Below are 17,895 nucleotides of genomic sequence, written 5' to 3'. Positions count from 1 at the left end.
AGCTATGATTTAACAATACAATAAATAAGTAAATAAATAAAATAAAATAAAATAAAAAGAAATCACTTCCACTCAGATCAGGAACCAGACAAGGCTGCCCATTGTCTCCGCCGCTCTTTAACACTGTAATGGAAGTTTTAGCCACCACAATTAGAGAAGAAAAGGCGATCAAGGGTATCCAGATAGGGTCAGAAAAATCAAACTTTCACTCTTCTCAGATGATATGATTGTATATCTGGAAAACGCCAGGGATTCTACCACAAAACTCTTAGAAGTGATCAAGGAATACAGCAGCATCTCAGTTTACAAAATTAACATTCAGAAATCAGTAGCCTTTACATATACCAAAAATAGTCAAGCTGAAAAAAGTTAAGGACTCTATTCCATTCACAGTAGTGCCAAAGAAGATGAAATGTTTGGGAGTTTATCTAACAAAGGATGTGAAAGATCTCTATAAAGAGAACTAGGAAACTCTAAGAAAGGAAATAGCTGAAAATGTTAACAAATGGAAAAACATACCATGCTCATGGCTGGGAAGAATCAATATTGTTAAAATGTCCATTCCACTCAAAGCAATATACAATTTTAATGCAATCCCTATTAAAGTTCCACTGTCATACTTTGAAGATCTTGAAAAAATACTTAGTTTTATATGGAATCAGAAAAAAACCTTGAATAGCCAAGACATTACTCAGATATAAAAACAGAGGAGGAGGAATCATGCTACCAAACCTCAGACTATACTATAAATTGATAGTGATCAAAACAGCATGGTCCTGGCACAAAAACAGAGAAGTAGATGTCAGGAACAGAATAGAGAACCAAGAGATGAATCCAGCTACATACCATTATTTGATCTTTGACAAGCCAATTAAAAACATTCAGTCGGGAAAAGATTCCCTATTTAACAAATGGTGCTGGGTGAACTGGCTGGCAACCTGCAGAAGACCGAAACTGGACCCACGCCTTTCACCATTAAAGAAGATAGACTCTCACTGGATTAAAGATTTAAACTTAGGGCATGAAACTATAAAAATACTAGAAGAGAGTGCAGGGAAAACCCTTGAAGAAATCAGTCTGGGTGAGTATTTTATGAGGAGGACCCCCCCCGAGTAATTGAAGCAGCATCAAAAATACACTACCGGGACCGGATCATACTAAAAAGCTTCTGTACAGCCAAGAACACATTAAGTAAAGAAAGCAAACAGCCATCAGAATGGAGAATATTTGCAGGTTATATGTCCAACAAAGATTTAACAACCAGAATCCATAGAGAACTCAAACACATAAAGCAAGAAAAGAACAAGTGATCCCATGGCAGACTGGGCAAGGGACTTGAAGAGAAACTTCTCTGAAGTAGACAGGCGCACAGCTTACAGACATATGAAAAAATGCTCATCATCTTTAATCATCAGAGAAATGCAAATCGAAACTACTTTGAGGGGCAGCGCCTGTGGCTCAGTGAGTAGGGCACCGGCCCCATATACTGAGGGTGGCGGGTTCAAACCCAGCCCCGGCCAAACTGCAACAAAAAAATAGCCAGGTGTTGTGGCGGCGCCTGTGGTCCCAGCTGCTCGGGAGGCTGAGGCAAGAGAATCACGTAAGCCCAAGAGCTGGAGGTTGCTGTGAGCCATGTGATGCCACGGCACTCTACCGAGGGCAGTAAAGTGAGACTCTGTCTCTACAAAAAAAAAAAAAAAAAAAAAAAACTACTCTGAGATATCATCTAACTCCAGTAAGATTAACCCATATCACAAAATCCCAAGACCAGAGATGTTGGCGTGGATGTGGAGAAAAGGGAACACTTCTACACTGCTGGTGGGAATGAAAATTAATACATTCCTTTTGCAAAGATGTTTGGAGAACACTTAGAGATCTAAAAATAGATCTGCCATTCAATCATATAATTCCTGTTCTAGGCATATACCCAAAAGACCAAAAATCACATCATAACAAAGATATTTGTACCAGAATGTTTATTGCAGCCAAATTCATAATTGCTAAGTCATGGAAAAAGCCCAAGTGTCCATCGATCCACAAATGGATTAACAAATTGTGGTATATGTACACCATGGAATATTACCCAGCCTTAAAGAAAGATGGACACTTTAACTCTTTCATGTTTACATGGATGGAGCTGGAACATATTCTTCTTAGTAAAGTATCTCAAGAATGGAAGAAAAGGTATCCAATGTACTCAACCCTACTATGAAACTAATTTATGGCTTTCACTCAAAAGCTATAACCCAGTTATAACCTAAGCATATGGGGATGGGGGTGAGGGAGGGGGGAGGTGGGGCAGAGGGAAGGTGATTGGTGGGATTACACCTGCGGTGCATCTTACAAGGGTATATATGTAACTTAGTAAATGTAGAATGTAAATGTCTTAACACAACAACTTAAGAAAATGCCAGGAAGGCTATGTTAACCAGTGTGATGAAAATGTGTCAAACGGTCTATAAAACCAGTGTATGGTGCCCCATGATCCCATTAACATACACAGCTATGATTTAATAAAGAAAAAAAAAAAAAAAAAACTGAGGCACCAGACTTACACATGTGCAGCTAGTAACAAAAATGAATTAAGACATTCAGTTCTAACTTAAAATTATCACTTCTAAGTAAGTTTTTTCTATGCTAGCAAATGACATTTTAAAATTGAGCATTTTTTATTAACAAATTAGTTACATAAAGCATTGTGGAAAGAATTCTTTGCACATGAAAGAAGTGGTTCGTCCATTCAAACAAGTCAAACACAGAATAACAAATCTAGCTCTACCACTACAAATTATGTGGCAATGTTATTAAAATATCTCCACGCCTTGCTTTTCTCATATGATGGCAACTTGATACGCCCAACGACCATGTGACGCTTTAATACAAACACAATGGAAAAAAAAAAATGCATTCCTTTATGTTTTCTTCATTTTTTTTTTTTTTTGTAGAGACAGAGTCTCACTGTACCGCCCTCGGTAGAGTGCCGTGGCATCACACGGCTCACAGCAACCTCTAACTCTTGGGCTTACGCGATTCTCTTGCCTCAGCCTCCCAAGCAGCTGGGACTACAGGCGCCCGCCACAACACCCGGCTATTTTTTTTGTTGTTGCAGTTTGGCCGGGGCTGGGTTTGAACCCGCCACCCTTGGCATATGGAGCCGGCGCCCTACTCACTGAGCCACAGGCACCGCCCAAAGGAATGCATTTTTAAACTTAACTAGACCATTCTTCCCTATTCATACTGTCCATTCTCTCATTTTATGTTCTAAGATGACTAATTATTTCGCAATTGACTGGATTAATTTTTCTTTAGGTCTAAAGACAAAATTCAATTTTTACCTGGAAATGGATGCCTCGAAACCAAATCTTCTGGAAGTCCAAGTTCTCTGCCTAAAATTCTTACTTCATCTTTATGAAAATCTTTCAGAGGTTCTATCACTTTTCCCTACATGAAAAAAAAAAGCTCATCAACAGAGGACATTGAAAACAAAGGGCACCAAATTACTGGCTTTTCCTATTGTCACTTTTCTTACTACATAATGTTAAAAATTTATCTTTAAAAATGCATCTTTTAAAGTACTTCCTACTGTGTGCTTAAAAAGAAATTAGATGAATATTTTAGTGGTATTCTTATTTCTCTTTAAAACACATTTTAAACATAAACGTTCTAAATATAGGCCAGGCGCAGGGGCTCACACCTGCAATCTCAGCACTTGGGAGGCAGAGGTGTGTGGATTGCCTGAGCTCACAGATTGGAGACTCACCTGAGCCAGAGTGAGACTCTGCCTCTAAAAATAGCCAGGTGCTAGGGCAGGCTCCTGTAATCCCAGCTACTTGGGAGGCTGATGCAAGAGAATTGCTTAAGCCCAGGAGTTTGAGGTTGCTGTGAGCTATGATACCATGGCATTCTACCAAGGGTGATATAGTGAGATGCTGTCTCAAAAAAAAAAAAAAAAAAAAAAAAAAAACTTTTAAATATAAATAAATCAAAGTAAGTCAACCCACTATCTTTGATCTAGTTCTCACCAAGAAATATAAGGCAATTGGAAAATTGGTATTATTGCTTCAAAATTATAACTCTCTAAATCAGTAGTTCTCAACCTGTGGGTTGCCGACCCTTTGGGGGTCGAACAACCCTTTCACAAGAATTGCCTAAGACCATCCTGCAGATCAGATATTTACAATACGATTTATAACAGTAGCAAAGTTATGAAGTAGCAACAAAAATAATTTTATGGTTGAGGGTCACCACAACATGAAGAACTGTATTAAGGGTCACAGCATTAGGAAGATTGAGAACCACTGCTCTAAATGGACATCAAGAAAGTAAAAAGATAACAAATGGAAAAGGAGAAAATATTCACAAATGATATCTGATATAAGATTTGTAACAATATATAAAGAACACTTACAACTCAATAACAAAAGGATAAATAATCAATCTCGGTGCCTGTAGCTCAAGCAGCTAAGGCACCAGCCATATACACCAGAGCTAGCAGGTTCGAATACAGCCTGGGCCTGCCAAACAACAATGACAATTACAACCAAAAAAAATAGCCAGGCATTGTGGCAGGCGCCTGTAGTCCCAGCTACTTGAGAGGCTGCTGCAAGAGAATCGCTTAAGCCCAGGAGGTGGAGATTGCTGTGAGCTATGATGCCACAGCACTCTACCCAGGGCAGCTTGAGGCACTGTCTCAAAAAAAAAAAAAGGGCGGCGCCTGTGGCTCAGTCAGTAGGGCGCCGGCCCCATATACCAAGGGTGGTGGGTTCAAACCCAGGCCCGGCCAAACTGCAACCAAAAAAAAAAAAAGATAAACAAGCCAATTAAAAATGACCAAAGCGTATATACAAACAGACATTTCTCACATGAAAAGATGCTTAACACCACTAGCTATTAGTGAAATGCAAAGCAAAAGCACAAAGAGACACACTATTTCACATCCACTAGGCTAACTGAAATCAAAAGACACAGATAATTCAACACCCAACCAAAAAAAAAAAAAAAAAAAAACCAGAAAGGTGGCTGGGAGGGTAGGGAGTAAAGGAGAGTTGTTTAATGAGTATACAGTTTCAGTTTTGCAATATGAAAATGTTCTCTCAATCTGTTTCACAACAATACGAATATAACTAACATTACTGAACTGTACACTTAAAAATGTGAAGATGGTAAATTTTATGTATTTTTTAGCACAATTAAAACAGTAACAAGTCTTGGTAAGGATGTGAAAAAACTGAAACCCTCACATAGTGCTGGTGGGAATGTAAAACAGTATATAGTTATTTTGGTAATAGTCTGGCAGTTCATCAAAATGCTAAATGGAAAGTTACTGTAAGACCTAGCAATTCTACTCCTAGATATCAAGCAGAAGAAATAAAAACACATCCAAGAAAACTTGTAGCCAATATTCATGGCAGCATTACTTATAATAATTAAAAAGCAGAAGCCCAAACGTCTACCAACCAATCAGTGGATAACTAAAATGTAGTATATTCATACAACGAATTATTATTTGGCAGTAATAAAGTATGAAGTTCTGATAAATGCTACACTGTACAAGAACCTTGAAAAGCATTATCATAAGTAAAAGAAGCCAGTCATAAAACACCACTTATTATATGATGCTATTTATATGAAATCTCCAGAATAAGTAAATTGATAGAGACAAAAAATAAATTAGTGAGTTTAAAAATAAAATAAGTTAGTGGTTGCCTAAAGCTGGCAGGGGCGGAGTGGGTTGGAGGGGAGGGTGGAGACGACAGGAGGCAGATGAGGACTGACTGCTAAGGGGTATGAGGTTCCTTCGGGGCAGCAGTTCTCAACCTGCGAGTCACCACCCCTTGTTAACAATGAAAATACATCGCAGCATTAGGAAGGTTGAGAACCACTGCTTTAGGGAGTAAAGAAAGTGTTCGAAAATTAGAGTGTGGTGATGAATATAAAACCCATGAATATGGGGAGGGAAAAGGATAGGAAGGAGGAAGAATCTTCCTGTATTTACTGTACAGAAAAGTTCTACTAAGATTTTACCTCTTCTCTCAACTTTCTGATAAGCTCCGTGTCATTGTGATGGGTTTTGATGAGATCAGCTTTGCCACTTGCAACAAGGGATGCGCTTTCAATTAGATCGGGCCGTAAAGTCCCTTGGGCAAGAAAAACCTCTGCTGATTTCAGGTTCATTTCTCCAATTACTTCATTGGCAACCTATAATAAATGAAAGTAAAGAACTTTATAAAAGATGAAAGTATAAAATTTTGCTGTCTTCAAAAAATTTCAACTAAATTTCTGAGTCCTTTTGCATTGCTAACAAACCCCTTGCATTGCATTGCTAATAAACTCCGTTACTGGGAGTTTTTAAAATGATTCAAAAAGACATGCAAATATTCCCTTCAAGAACTTGGAATCTGAGTAAGGTGCTGGCCTATATACCGGAGGTGGTGGGTTCAAACCCGACCGCAGCCAAAAACTACAAAAAAAAAAAAAAAACAAAACTTGGAATCTAGCCTTTGAGATATCCAATGAATTAAGGTCCAAAAATCACCTGAAAACATTTACTTTCAAATAGTTAAAACAATAGCCTGGCAACTGTTACGTAAACATATTTTTTTTAAACATAGAACAGTTTCTAGTGCTTAGCAGAATAACAATATATAGGAGAACTCTGCGCCCTCCACACAAAAATCTGAAGTAGGGCGGGTGAGGTGGCTTGCGCCTGTTAATCCTAGCACTCTGGGAGGTCGAGGCCCGTGGATTGCTTGAGCTCGCGAGTTCAAGACCAGTCTGAGCCAAAGCAAAACCCTTCTCTCTACTAAAAATAGAAAAACTGAGGCAAGAGGATCACTTGAGCCCAAGAGTTGGAGGTTGCTTTGAGCTATGACGCTTCAGCACACTACCCAGGACAACAGCTTAAGACTCTTAAGACTCACCAAAAAAAAAAAAAAAAATAGCAAGAAAGAAAGAAAAGAAAAGAAAAAATCTAAAGTAGCAAATTTGGTTATCTGATATAATGACAAAGAAAAATACTAAGACTCACATCAAAAATAATATACATTAAAGTCATTAAAAAAAGATACCTTAACAAAAGTATCTCCAATGATTTTTCTTTTCTCTTCAGGACTTGTAGTCATATTTAATGTTTTGCTAATTCTTTTTCGTGGGGTCCTATCTTCATCTGATATTGGTAGTGTTGTTGTTCCATTGTAGAAAGAATGAGCAGCATTTATTACTAGGGGGAAGGGAAGAAATGTTTCAAACCAATAGATTTTTTTTTTTAATCATAAAACAAGTCAAACTACAGAAAGGAAAAGTAGGTAGATCCTTTGATTGCCTCTAAATTTGCCTACATATTCAAAAACTATCAATAAACCACGAGTAACAGAGTTCAGGCATGTGCACTCATTAAATATTGTTCCTATGAGAATCCTGTGGCATTTAATGATCTAGGACCATGAGAATCACACATTATGCTGTTGCTTTCCCTCTGTTCAGTGCTTCACCAGAGCAAGAAGCACAGTCCCAAGGGAGCCAATAGCAAAGAATTAAAGTCCTCAGGACTGCACGCTGACTAGGTCTCCTGTAAAACTGGTATTTATGAACATTTGCTTAGTGATCCTGATCTGTCCTTTTATATTTTAGAGTCAGAAACTAAAAACTAAGATCTTTATTTGGTAATAAAGCTTAACTAGTAGTAGGCTTTACCATAAGATGACAAGACAATAGGCTATTTCACTGGGGGACACCAGTGAATTTGTAGGTCTTTCCTTAACCTGGTCAATTACCCCAAAGAAGATATCCTCCAATCTCCCACCATCCTTCTGGTAGTTGAACAGAAGAAATGGTGGAAATAAGGAGTCTTCAGTCTACAGATTTTTACTTAATCCTGTTCTTAATGTAAAATCTTACTTCTACTCCCAACTACAGGCTGGTATTGGTATATTCAAATCCAGAGCCTCTTTTGTTTAGCCCTTCTAAAGAATTAACCTACAGTCTTCAGATGGGGAAGGATAGCATCAGTTTGCTCTTGTGTTAGGAAAAGGATCTATTTTTTAGATTTTCAACCAACCCTGGTTTTAGGCTCACCCAGGGACACATGCTCCCAAAAGAAACCCAATGTCTCCAATTCCTAACCCTCCCCAGAAGTCCGCAGCATAAATCTGCTAATTTTTTCTTGGCTTCCTTCCCATCCCCACCCAAAGTTGTGAATTCCTCCATTTTACCAGGGACAAATCCTGATTTTTGCAGATCTGAAACTCTTATGATTTGAAGCCCCTCTTCAAGAAACAGAATAACAAGATATTTTTAAAATTATAAATTATATTGAGATCACTAATAAGAACTTAACTATACATAGAAAAGATTGCAAATCATTTATATACCACTAAACCCAAACTAAATGTATCCCGAGCTCAACTTTTTCTTAGCCTGATACAAAAGTGCCTATAGCCATTCCAATTATCACCAAACAAGAGCAAGTCAGAGTGGAAAGAGAAAAATACACTTAACTAGAAATTATTAAAATATCTTACTTAAAAAATACACAAAAATATATGATCATGTGAACAAATCAGTAAGGACCCTCCTGGGACTCTAGAAGAGACCTCGCTAGTGAGGGGCCCTGAACACTATCAAAGAAATTTCATCAGCTTATCAAAAAAAACCTACCTTATCCATTTGCTTTCCACCTTCCAACATTTTATTGAAATGATTTGCCTGCTATCACCTCCTTTATTCCTTATCCTTATAGCATTACACTTGCTTTATGCCTTTGCTATTATTTTAGTGAAGTTTCAAAAGAAGAAAATATGTGTCTTCTTCTCTTATATATCAATTTCAATTAATTCAATAATATGTACAGTAACTCCACTTGAACTATTGATTACACCTTATTGTAGAAAAGTATAAAAGATGGGTGGCACCTGTGGCTCAGCGAGTAGGGCGCCAGCCCCCATATACCAAGGATAGAGGGTTCAAACCCGCCCTGGCCAAACTGCAACAATGACAACAACAAAAAGTATAAAAGATATCTACACATGTAAATATCACTAAGGGTTAAGAAGATTACTAGAGGTATGGCCTTTAAAAAAAAAGGACTATCCCCTCTTCATTCACTTACCCTCATAAAAGCCTATTGACAAAAACAATCGGTACCTATCGAGAGAAGTGCTTGGGTAATCTCATGCATAAATATTATAACATAATATGGGAAAACAATTTTTTTTTTTTTTTGAGACAGAGCCTCACTTTGTTGCCCTTGGCAGAGTGGCATGGCATCAGAGCTGACGGGAACCTCAAACTCTTGGGCCCAAACATTTCGCTTGCCTCAGCCTCTGGAGAACCTGGGACTACAGGAGCCTGCCACAATGCCCAACTATTTTTAGAGGCAGGGTCTCGCTCTTGCTTAGGCTGATCTCAACCTATGAGCTCACTCAATCCACCCACCTCGGCCTCCCAGAGTGCTGGGATGACTGGCATGAGCCACCGCGCCTGACCCTGGGAAAACCATTTTAAAAGAGAATGACTAGAAGAAAATGATAGCTAGAAAAGGGTAATTTAATCTAAGTTTAACATTAGTAGTAATCAAGCTTTAAAATTTATACTGGGACCCCTCTTAAAGAAGTAGTATTTATAATGTCCAAATTATTCAAATCTTTAACCTTAAGCCTACTGGGAAATCTGTCATTGTGTTCATTTAAACCATAAAGTTAGTTTTGATTAAGTAAGTCTTGGTATATACGTTAACTTTTCTAGGATTCATCAATACCTTTGACTTGAATTCCAAGTTTTCTGAGGGCCTCTTCAACAGACTGGCTTTCTCGTTTTCTCATAAAGCCATTATCAATGTGTACCGCAATGACTTGATCTTGGTTCAAAGCACGATTGAGCAAAGCTGTACAAACAGTTGAGTCTACTCCACCACTGAGTAAAACCTACAGAGTAAAATAAAAAAATCAAAGTGAGCAGAATAAGCAAAAAGAAAATGAATACTAACAGCTTCAGTCATCCCCTATAAACACGGTATTAGAAATACGTATGGTAACTGAAACATATGTTCACTCCATCAACATTTAAGGGCTGTGTTGAGGAATTTAAACCGTAGATTTCAATATTAATAATGTAAATCTGCAGACTTCCAGATGACAAAGTGCTTACCAAAACTTTTGATGTGCCTACTCTCTCTTTGATCTCTCGAATGCATTCAAGTTCTCTGTTCTGCACAGTGAAGGTCCCGCTGCACCCAGCGATATCATAAAGGAAGTTCTTCAGTATTACTTTCCCATTTTCTGTAAGGCCAACTTCAGGGTGAAACTGTGCTCCATATAATTTTTTAGATTCATTTGCTATGCCTTTATAGAGAAAATAATCACAAATTTAAAAGGTTCCACGTAAAAAAAAACTAAACCAATACCCACAATTAATTCCTCACAGTTCCTTCCTCTACGTAAATGTTAAAACTAACATGGCGTGTTGTATTAGCTATAGAAAATGAAAATTCAAACAAAAAGCACATTCCCATAATCTTTCTTTATTAAGATCTTTCATGATACAGTAGTTAATGAGTACTCTCACTTTTTCACTCAAGTTATTTCAATTGTCTATTTAGTGCGATAACTCAATTTCAGTTCTCAGTACCACATGGATTTCGAATACAATGTCCAGCTACCAATCTCCTATATTAAAATAAACTTATTCATAAGGACATTTGCACTAGATTGTTTATCTCAGCTCAATTTACAATTACTAAGATGTGGAAAAACCCAAGTGCCTATCAACCTATGAATGGATTAATAAACTATGGTAGAGAGGGGGTTGGGGAATCACGGTGTATGACACACCTCTTGGGAGAATTAGAGTAAATTTACCTAACAAATGCAATCAGTGTAACCTAATTCTTTGTACCCTCAATGAATCCCAAACAATAAAAAACAGGCTCTGCCCCCATAGCACAGTGGTTACTACTCCAGCCACATACACCAAGGGAGACGGGTTTGAACCCAGCCCGGGCCAGCTAAATAACTGCAAAAATAACCGGGCATTGTGGCAGGTACCTGTAGTCCCAGCTACTTGGGAGGCTGAGGCAAGAGAATCCCTTAAGCCCAAAAGTTTGAAGTTACTGTGAGCTGTGACACCACAGCATTCAAAACAGGGTTACAGCTTGAGACTCTGTCTCCAAAACTAAATAAATAAATAAAATAAAAAACCAAACTGTGGTATATGTATGCCATGGAATGCTATTTAGCCATGAAAAGGATGGGAGACTTTCATGTTTTGTGTTAACTGGATAGAGCTGAAACACGTTCTAGAACTAAAGTGTAAGAAGAATGAAAAACCAAGTAACCAATGTACTCAATACTAATACCAGCAGAAGAACTAATACATGCCCACATAAGAGAAAAACTCAATTCAAGTTGGGGAGAGGGAGGACGGAGGGAGATCAGTGTGCACCCACCTAGTGAGCACAATGTAAGGGTATATAGTACACCTCCTCGCTGCAGAACACAACAGAACTGCAACAGAGACCTTACCTAAAAACTCAAGCATTCTAACCTAATCGTTTATACCCTCGTATTAACTTGAAATGAAAACAATCTCATTGTTAGAATATTATGTTTTCTTCTTGTACATTATTAACTGCAAATACAACTTCATCCAATGGACTAATTTTTTTTGGCAAATATTGTCGTAAGTTGTTAAAGTAGATGTTTTAATGTGTATTACTCCTGTTTTATGGGTCCGAGATATCAAGAAACTTGTCTTGGCTTATTAATTAACTAAATTCAGCCAGGAAAGCTCCCAAACTCTCACTTATTCTACCATACCAAGGTACATCACACTTTCTTTATTTGACCTTCAAGATGCCACTCTCTTGGTTCACTTATTTCACTGTCTACTCTGGAATCTTCTCTGCTTGTTTTTCGTTAGCTTACTCATCTCTGCACATGGAAATCACTCAGTACTCAGCCTTTAAATCTCTTTTCTGAGTGATCTCATACCTTTCACAACCGTAAAATTCCACCCACAAGCTGGTAAACTCTAAAATTCATACCTCCAGCCCAGTTTTCTCCTCTAAAGTTCAGGTTCATATATACAACAGCCTATTCAATACCTTTATTTTTGATGTTTAATAAAGCATCTTGAATTTAATATGGAAACCCAAATCCCTGAGGTCTTTCCCATCAGGTAAATATAAACTTCATCCTTCTGGCTCCTCAGGCCAAAAAACTTGGAAGTTAAAACATCATCCTGGCTCGCCTGTAGCTCAAGTGGCTAAGGCGCCAGCCACATACACCTGAGTTTGAATCCAGCCTGGGCCTGCCAAACAACAATGACGGCTGCAACCAAAAAATAGCCGGGCATTTGTGGCAGGCGCCTGTAGTCCCAGCTACTTGGGAGGCGGAGGCAGGAGAATCGCTTGAGCCCAGGAGGTAGAGGTTCCTGTGAGCTATGATGCCAGGGCACTCTACCCAGGGCCACAGCTTGAGGCTCTGTCTCAAAAAAAAAAAAAAAAAAATCATCCTACTTTCTCTTCCCCACTTGGCATCCAATCTAACACCAAATCATCTGTCTTTCCCTTCAAAACATAAAAATCAAATCATTACAGACAACTTCCACCTCTACTCCCCAGCTCCCCCTTGACCATACTGCCTTTCTCTGAGAATTATTACTGTACAACAGATTCCTAGGTAGCCTTCCTGCCTCTATCTTTGGTGCTATTGTCTCCTATAATCTAATCCTGAAATTAGATCATGTCTCTCTCTTTTGTTCAAAGCCCCACTTCACTATGAGTAAAGTCAAAATTTTATAATGGTTCAAAGGTCTTGCATTCTGGCCCCTAATTACCTCTTTAACATCATCTTCTACCATTCTCACCCATGCTTATTCTGCTCCAACTATGCGGTCTCCTTGCTGTTCCTCAAATGTGAGTTCTCATCCCCAGACATCCATAGTCCTTCCCCAAATATCCAGAGAGGTCAGCAGTTACTTTCTTCAGATCTAATGTCATCTTACAGAAATACTTTCCCTGAATATCCTATATAAAATAGTAACGAATGGCACGTATTCCTTAACATCCTCTCCCCTCCACATATTTGTCATATAAACACCACCTGAAGTCTGACATTCTGTGTTTGTGCCCTACCTTTCACAATGTCAAAGAGATTTTAGCTCTCTTTAGCAATTCTGTTCATTGCTGTACATCTGACATCTAGAACTGTCCCTGACAAATAATACTCAAATATTTATTGAATAAATAAAAATACATAAAGCCCATCTACTACTGTTGATCTTTAATATGAAGTAAAAAACTTTCAGTATAAAAACCATTCCTGATAATTCCTATATCAATGTATTCATCTGTCAAGCAACGGATTATTCAGTTCAGTTGATCCACAATAAACCTATTTCTCAACTTATTTAGGTGTGGCATCTCAGACACAAAGAACTTTTTTCTTTTTTTGAGACAGTTTCACTTTTTCACCCTGGGTAGAGTGCCATGGCATCACAGCTCCCAGCAACCTCAGCCTCCTGGGCTCAAGCAATCCTTTTGTGTCAGCCTCCCAAATAGCTGGGAAAACAGGTGCCTGCCACAATGTTTTTCTGTTTTTAGTAGATACTGTTGCTCAGGTTGATCTTAAACTCCTGAGCTCAAGCAATCTACCCACCTCTGCCTCCTAGAGTGCTAGGATTATACACGAGCCACAGCACCTGGGCCCACAAAGAACTTTATGGATTAAACATACATTTTTCTTTTACTGATTTCCAAGACTATTAGTGATTATTTGTATTACAGTTATTTAGGTAATCATATCAAACCCAAACTGTCAGAAAATCAATTCCTCTTCTGCAAAGAAGTACAGAACAAAAATGGTTTATAGAATGAGTCAGCAAACTTCTAAAAAGGGCTAAACAGTAAATATTTTAGGCTTTATAGACTATATGGTCCCTTTGTTTTATGAGAACCCTTTAATAATGTAAAAACCATTCTTAACTCCTGGACATAAATAGACAATAGGCTGGATTTGACTTGACCCACAGGTCAGTTTGCCAACACTAGGTTAGAGAAATGTCCTGTCTGCCCAGTCTAATGTTTGGCAGACATTTGATACACATGGCTATGTATACCTAAGGCAGCATAAAAGCAGTTAACTCTGAATACAGCATGGTAGGAAGATAGACTATTCTCAAGTTTTCTTGTGAAATTAGAGTGTAAAAGTATAGTGTTTGTTTGAATTTATATAACATTTTATGAACATTTTAAAAAGTATTTCAAAGCAAAACAGTGAGTAACTTAAGGATAATCCTTACTGAATTCCCTTAATTAACAGTTGATCCTGCCACATCTATTAATATTTTTAAAAATAAGAAAAATAAAAGAGTATCTCATACAGATTCATGCTTACTCTTCAGATAAATTTTAAAAAGGAAATCTCCCAACTTTTTAAAATTTTTACCTGCTACAATGTTCCCAGAACGTGCCACAACTTTGAATCCATCAGCTACCTTGTCTATACTATCTCCATGTGTAAGCAAAACAATTTCTTCCTTCTGAAGGCCCCTAAGCATACAAAAAATAAAACATAAATATCTTAATATCATGATTAATGGAGTTTTTGCTAGAAATACAACCTTGCCATATGTGATCAGAAAATAAAAAAAAGTATGTGACAGGACAACACTATTAAAATTTAAATATCCTGTTCATTATAAATAAAGCCATTAAAAAAAATTAAACCTCAAGAAAGGCAATCCATAAAAAATAAAAACTGAAACAAACACATGAAGTTGGTAATATAACCACACAAAGAATAATTCTGAAAGACTACAAAATAATCATTTCAACATTTTCTCTTATCAGGATTTATCTTAAGAATAGAGACATTTCAAAGACCCTAACACTAATCCAGTAGTCTTATGTTAGTAGTCCTGCTGGAAGTAATAGTACTAGTACTGATAGTGTTATTCTGCAGCTATATAAATAGATATGTGTGTACTGTCAGCTAAAACAATTAGTAATTAGCATTATTAGAAATTAAGATTTTCAGCTTAAGGTAAGTAGACACAAAAATCAAAAGAATTAGGTAAAAACTCTATCATCTTCCATTTTAACTAGAAATAACAGTATGCAATATCTCTAACAGAATAGGGCCAGGTGCAGTGACACACACCTGTAATCCCAGCTACTTGGGAAACTGAGGCAGGAAGATCAATTTAGCCCAAGAGTTCAAAGTTTTGAGACTAGTGTGGGTAATACAGCAAGACCCCTTTTTTGTTTTTTCTCTTTAAAAAATAACAGAAAGGGGGTGAGGGGGTACTACCTATTTACTGAAAAGTCCTAAAAAAAGATAATCCAGTAGCAATTTAGACTTCTAGTGACAAAAAAAATAATAATGTTAAGAAAGGAGGAGAAGGAGCTACTTGGGGATCAAAGGAGACTGAAGTAACATTAATCAGATGTATTAAGTAGTCTTTCTCTGGACTCTTACTGAAACAAACCACCATAAAAAAGATATGTTTACATTAAGGGAAAATTTGGATAAAAATTCTATATTAAATAATATTAAGGAATAAAAAAAAGTAAATTTAAAATAAAGCAAAAAGACAAACTATATTAATTTAATGCCCAAAGGGCATTTTGGGGCTTTGTTGTCATTGACATTATTGTTTAGGAATAGCACAGGTTGTGACAGGAGTTCCAGAATGTTAGAAATAGAAAGACAAAATACATGTTAAATCTTAACCAGAAGTTTATATTTAAAGCCTCTTCTAGTATAGTACATATAAGATTCTTGGGCTGGGCAGGTGGCTCACGCCTGTAATCCTAACACTCTGGGAGATCCTCTGGGAGGATTGCCTGAGCAAGAGCAAGACCCCCGTCTCTAAAAACAGCCAAGTGTTGTGGCAGGAACTCGAGAGGCTGAGGCAGCAGAAGCACTTCGGCCCAAGCCCAAGAGTTTGAGGTTGCTGTGAGTTACAATTCCAAGACTTTACCCAGGCAACCAAGGGAGACTCTGTCTAAAAAAAAGAATTCCTGAAGCAGCAGTTCTCAAGACCAGTCATCTGAAATTGAAATAAGGACAAATGTAATCACCCACAACTCTCCATTATGAAGTGGAACAAGCACTATATTTCACATGCATTTTGGCTAAGAGCAGCTTCAGTTTATAGAAGTACTAGGAGTAGGGCGGCACCTGTGGGTCAGTGAGCAGGGCGCCGGCCCCATATACCGAGGGTGGCGGGTTCAAACCCAGCCCCGGCCAAACTGCAACAAAAAAATAGCCGGGTGTTGTGGCGGGCATCTGTAGTCCCAGCTACTAGGGAGGCTGAGGCAGAAGAATGGCCTGAGCCTAGGAGTTGGAGGTTTCTGTGAGCTGTGTGATGCCACGGCACTCTACTGAGGGCAATAGAGTGAAACTCTGTCTCTACAAAAAAAAAAAAAAAAAAAAAAGTACTGGGAGTAACCATGGCTTTTTTTATTAATCTTCTTTTGAAAAATAAGAATCTTTGAAAACAAATCCTCTATTTTTGTCCCTCCTCAATCAATACAATGAAAAGCCAGCCCATAGTCAGTTTTGAGTAAAACCTAGGATTATATCTCCATTTCAGATGAAAGTAAGTTCATAACTTGAATTTTAAAATTTCTGATCTGTCCAATTTGGAATAAACTACTCATTAAGAATTATATTAGGGGCATGGCACCCATAGCACAGTGGTTATGGTGCCGGCCACATACATGGAGGCTGGCGGGTTCAAACCTGGCCCAGGCTACCCAAACAATGACAACTGCAATAACAAATAGCCGGCATTGTGGTGGGCACTTGTAGTCCCAACTACCTGGGAGGCTGAGGCAAGAGAATCACTTTAGCCCAAGAGTTGGAGGTTGCTGTGAGCTGTGATGCCCGGGCAGTACACCCAGGGTGACAGCTTGAGACTGTCAAAAAAAAAGAGAATTATACTAGGTATAAATCAATGAAGCCTTTAAAAATGCATGCCTATAAATCTACAATTAAAAATAATTAGCACAGTTAAAAATGACAACAAAAAGTATCCTCACTAACTGATAACAGCTTGCATTTTACAGATTTGATAAAGATGGGGGTAAATGCAGCTTTAAAATAATAAAATTTAGGTCAAAATGAAGCTAGTGCGTAACTCTACCAGCAATCTACCAAATGGGCTTTACACAAGCACAGAAAACATCACCAAAAGAAAACCAAGTAACAAAAACAGAAATTTTCTGGTATTTGAGAAAACCTAATGAAAACTCAGATTTTTACTTACTTAGAAAAGCAGAAGATCAATGATTCTAGAAACGTAGTGAGGAGCTTGTTCAATTTTTAAATACATTAGAGCTTAGCATCTTTATCACTTAGCAATAAAATCTAATAATACATTTATTATATTAAAAAGATTGTACACTAAGGTACAAGTCTTGCCTCAACATGGAGAAAGTAAAATATTTAGTAATGAATCCAGCAAAGGGATGGTCTGTTACATACCTAGCAAAAAAGTGGTAGGAAAAGAGGCATGCACATGCATACAGCAGACGCCAGTTTAATACAGTCTCTGTTTGCCGTATCTGCCACATTAACGTACAGACTCACACTCCAAAGAGTGGAAAGGGAGAAGCACACATGTCAGCATCACAATACACAATTCCAAATGGGGTTTCAAGACTTGCATGAGTGCTTTCCTCAGGTTTCCTTAGTGCCTTCCTTACTATCTATTAGCCTCGCCACTGTCCTCTGCTCTCCTGACACACAACTAGAAGGCAAATATGTGGCCACTACTGTGCCTTTAATTTTGTTATGAATTGTAGAACCTCCAATTTTGAAAAATAACAGTACCAGGCTTGGTGCCTGTAGCTCAGTGAGTAGGGCACTGCCAAGGCTGGAGGGTTTGAGCCCG

The 17,895-nt window shown here is 37.9% G+C and overlaps 1 protein-coding gene across 1 annotated transcript in view; it reads right to left on the bottom strand.

Annotated features, from left to right (window-relative positions):
* GMPS (guanine monophosphate synthase) overlaps positions 1 to 17,895 on the bottom strand; it is a 62,067-nt gene that overhangs the window by 20,111 nt on the left and 24,061 nt on the right. Inside the window, exons 5-10 of the mRNA XM_053598889.1 lie at positions 14,442 to 14,545; positions 10,144 to 10,337; positions 9,755 to 9,920; positions 7,068 to 7,219; positions 6,025 to 6,198; positions 3,336 to 3,441 (exon numbers count right to left, since the gene is read on the bottom strand). Of these exons, the coding sequence (XP_053454864.1) occupies positions 3,336 to 3,441; positions 6,025 to 6,198; positions 7,068 to 7,219; positions 9,755 to 9,920; positions 10,144 to 10,337; positions 14,442 to 14,545 (896 nt within the window). The remainder of the gene's footprint in view (positions 1 to 3,335; positions 3,442 to 6,024; positions 6,199 to 7,067; positions 7,220 to 9,754; positions 9,921 to 10,143; positions 10,338 to 14,441; positions 14,546 to 17,895) is intronic.

The sequence above is a fragment of the Nycticebus coucang genome, chromosome 8, assembly GCF_027406575.1.
Source record: "Nycticebus coucang isolate mNycCou1 chromosome 8, mNycCou1.pri, whole genome shotgun sequence".
Classification (NCBI taxonomy): Eukaryota; Metazoa; Chordata; class Mammalia; order Primates; family Lorisidae; genus Nycticebus; species Nycticebus coucang.
Note: the sequence above shows the minus strand (reverse complement) of the source record. Positions and strands in the feature narration are given on the sequence as shown.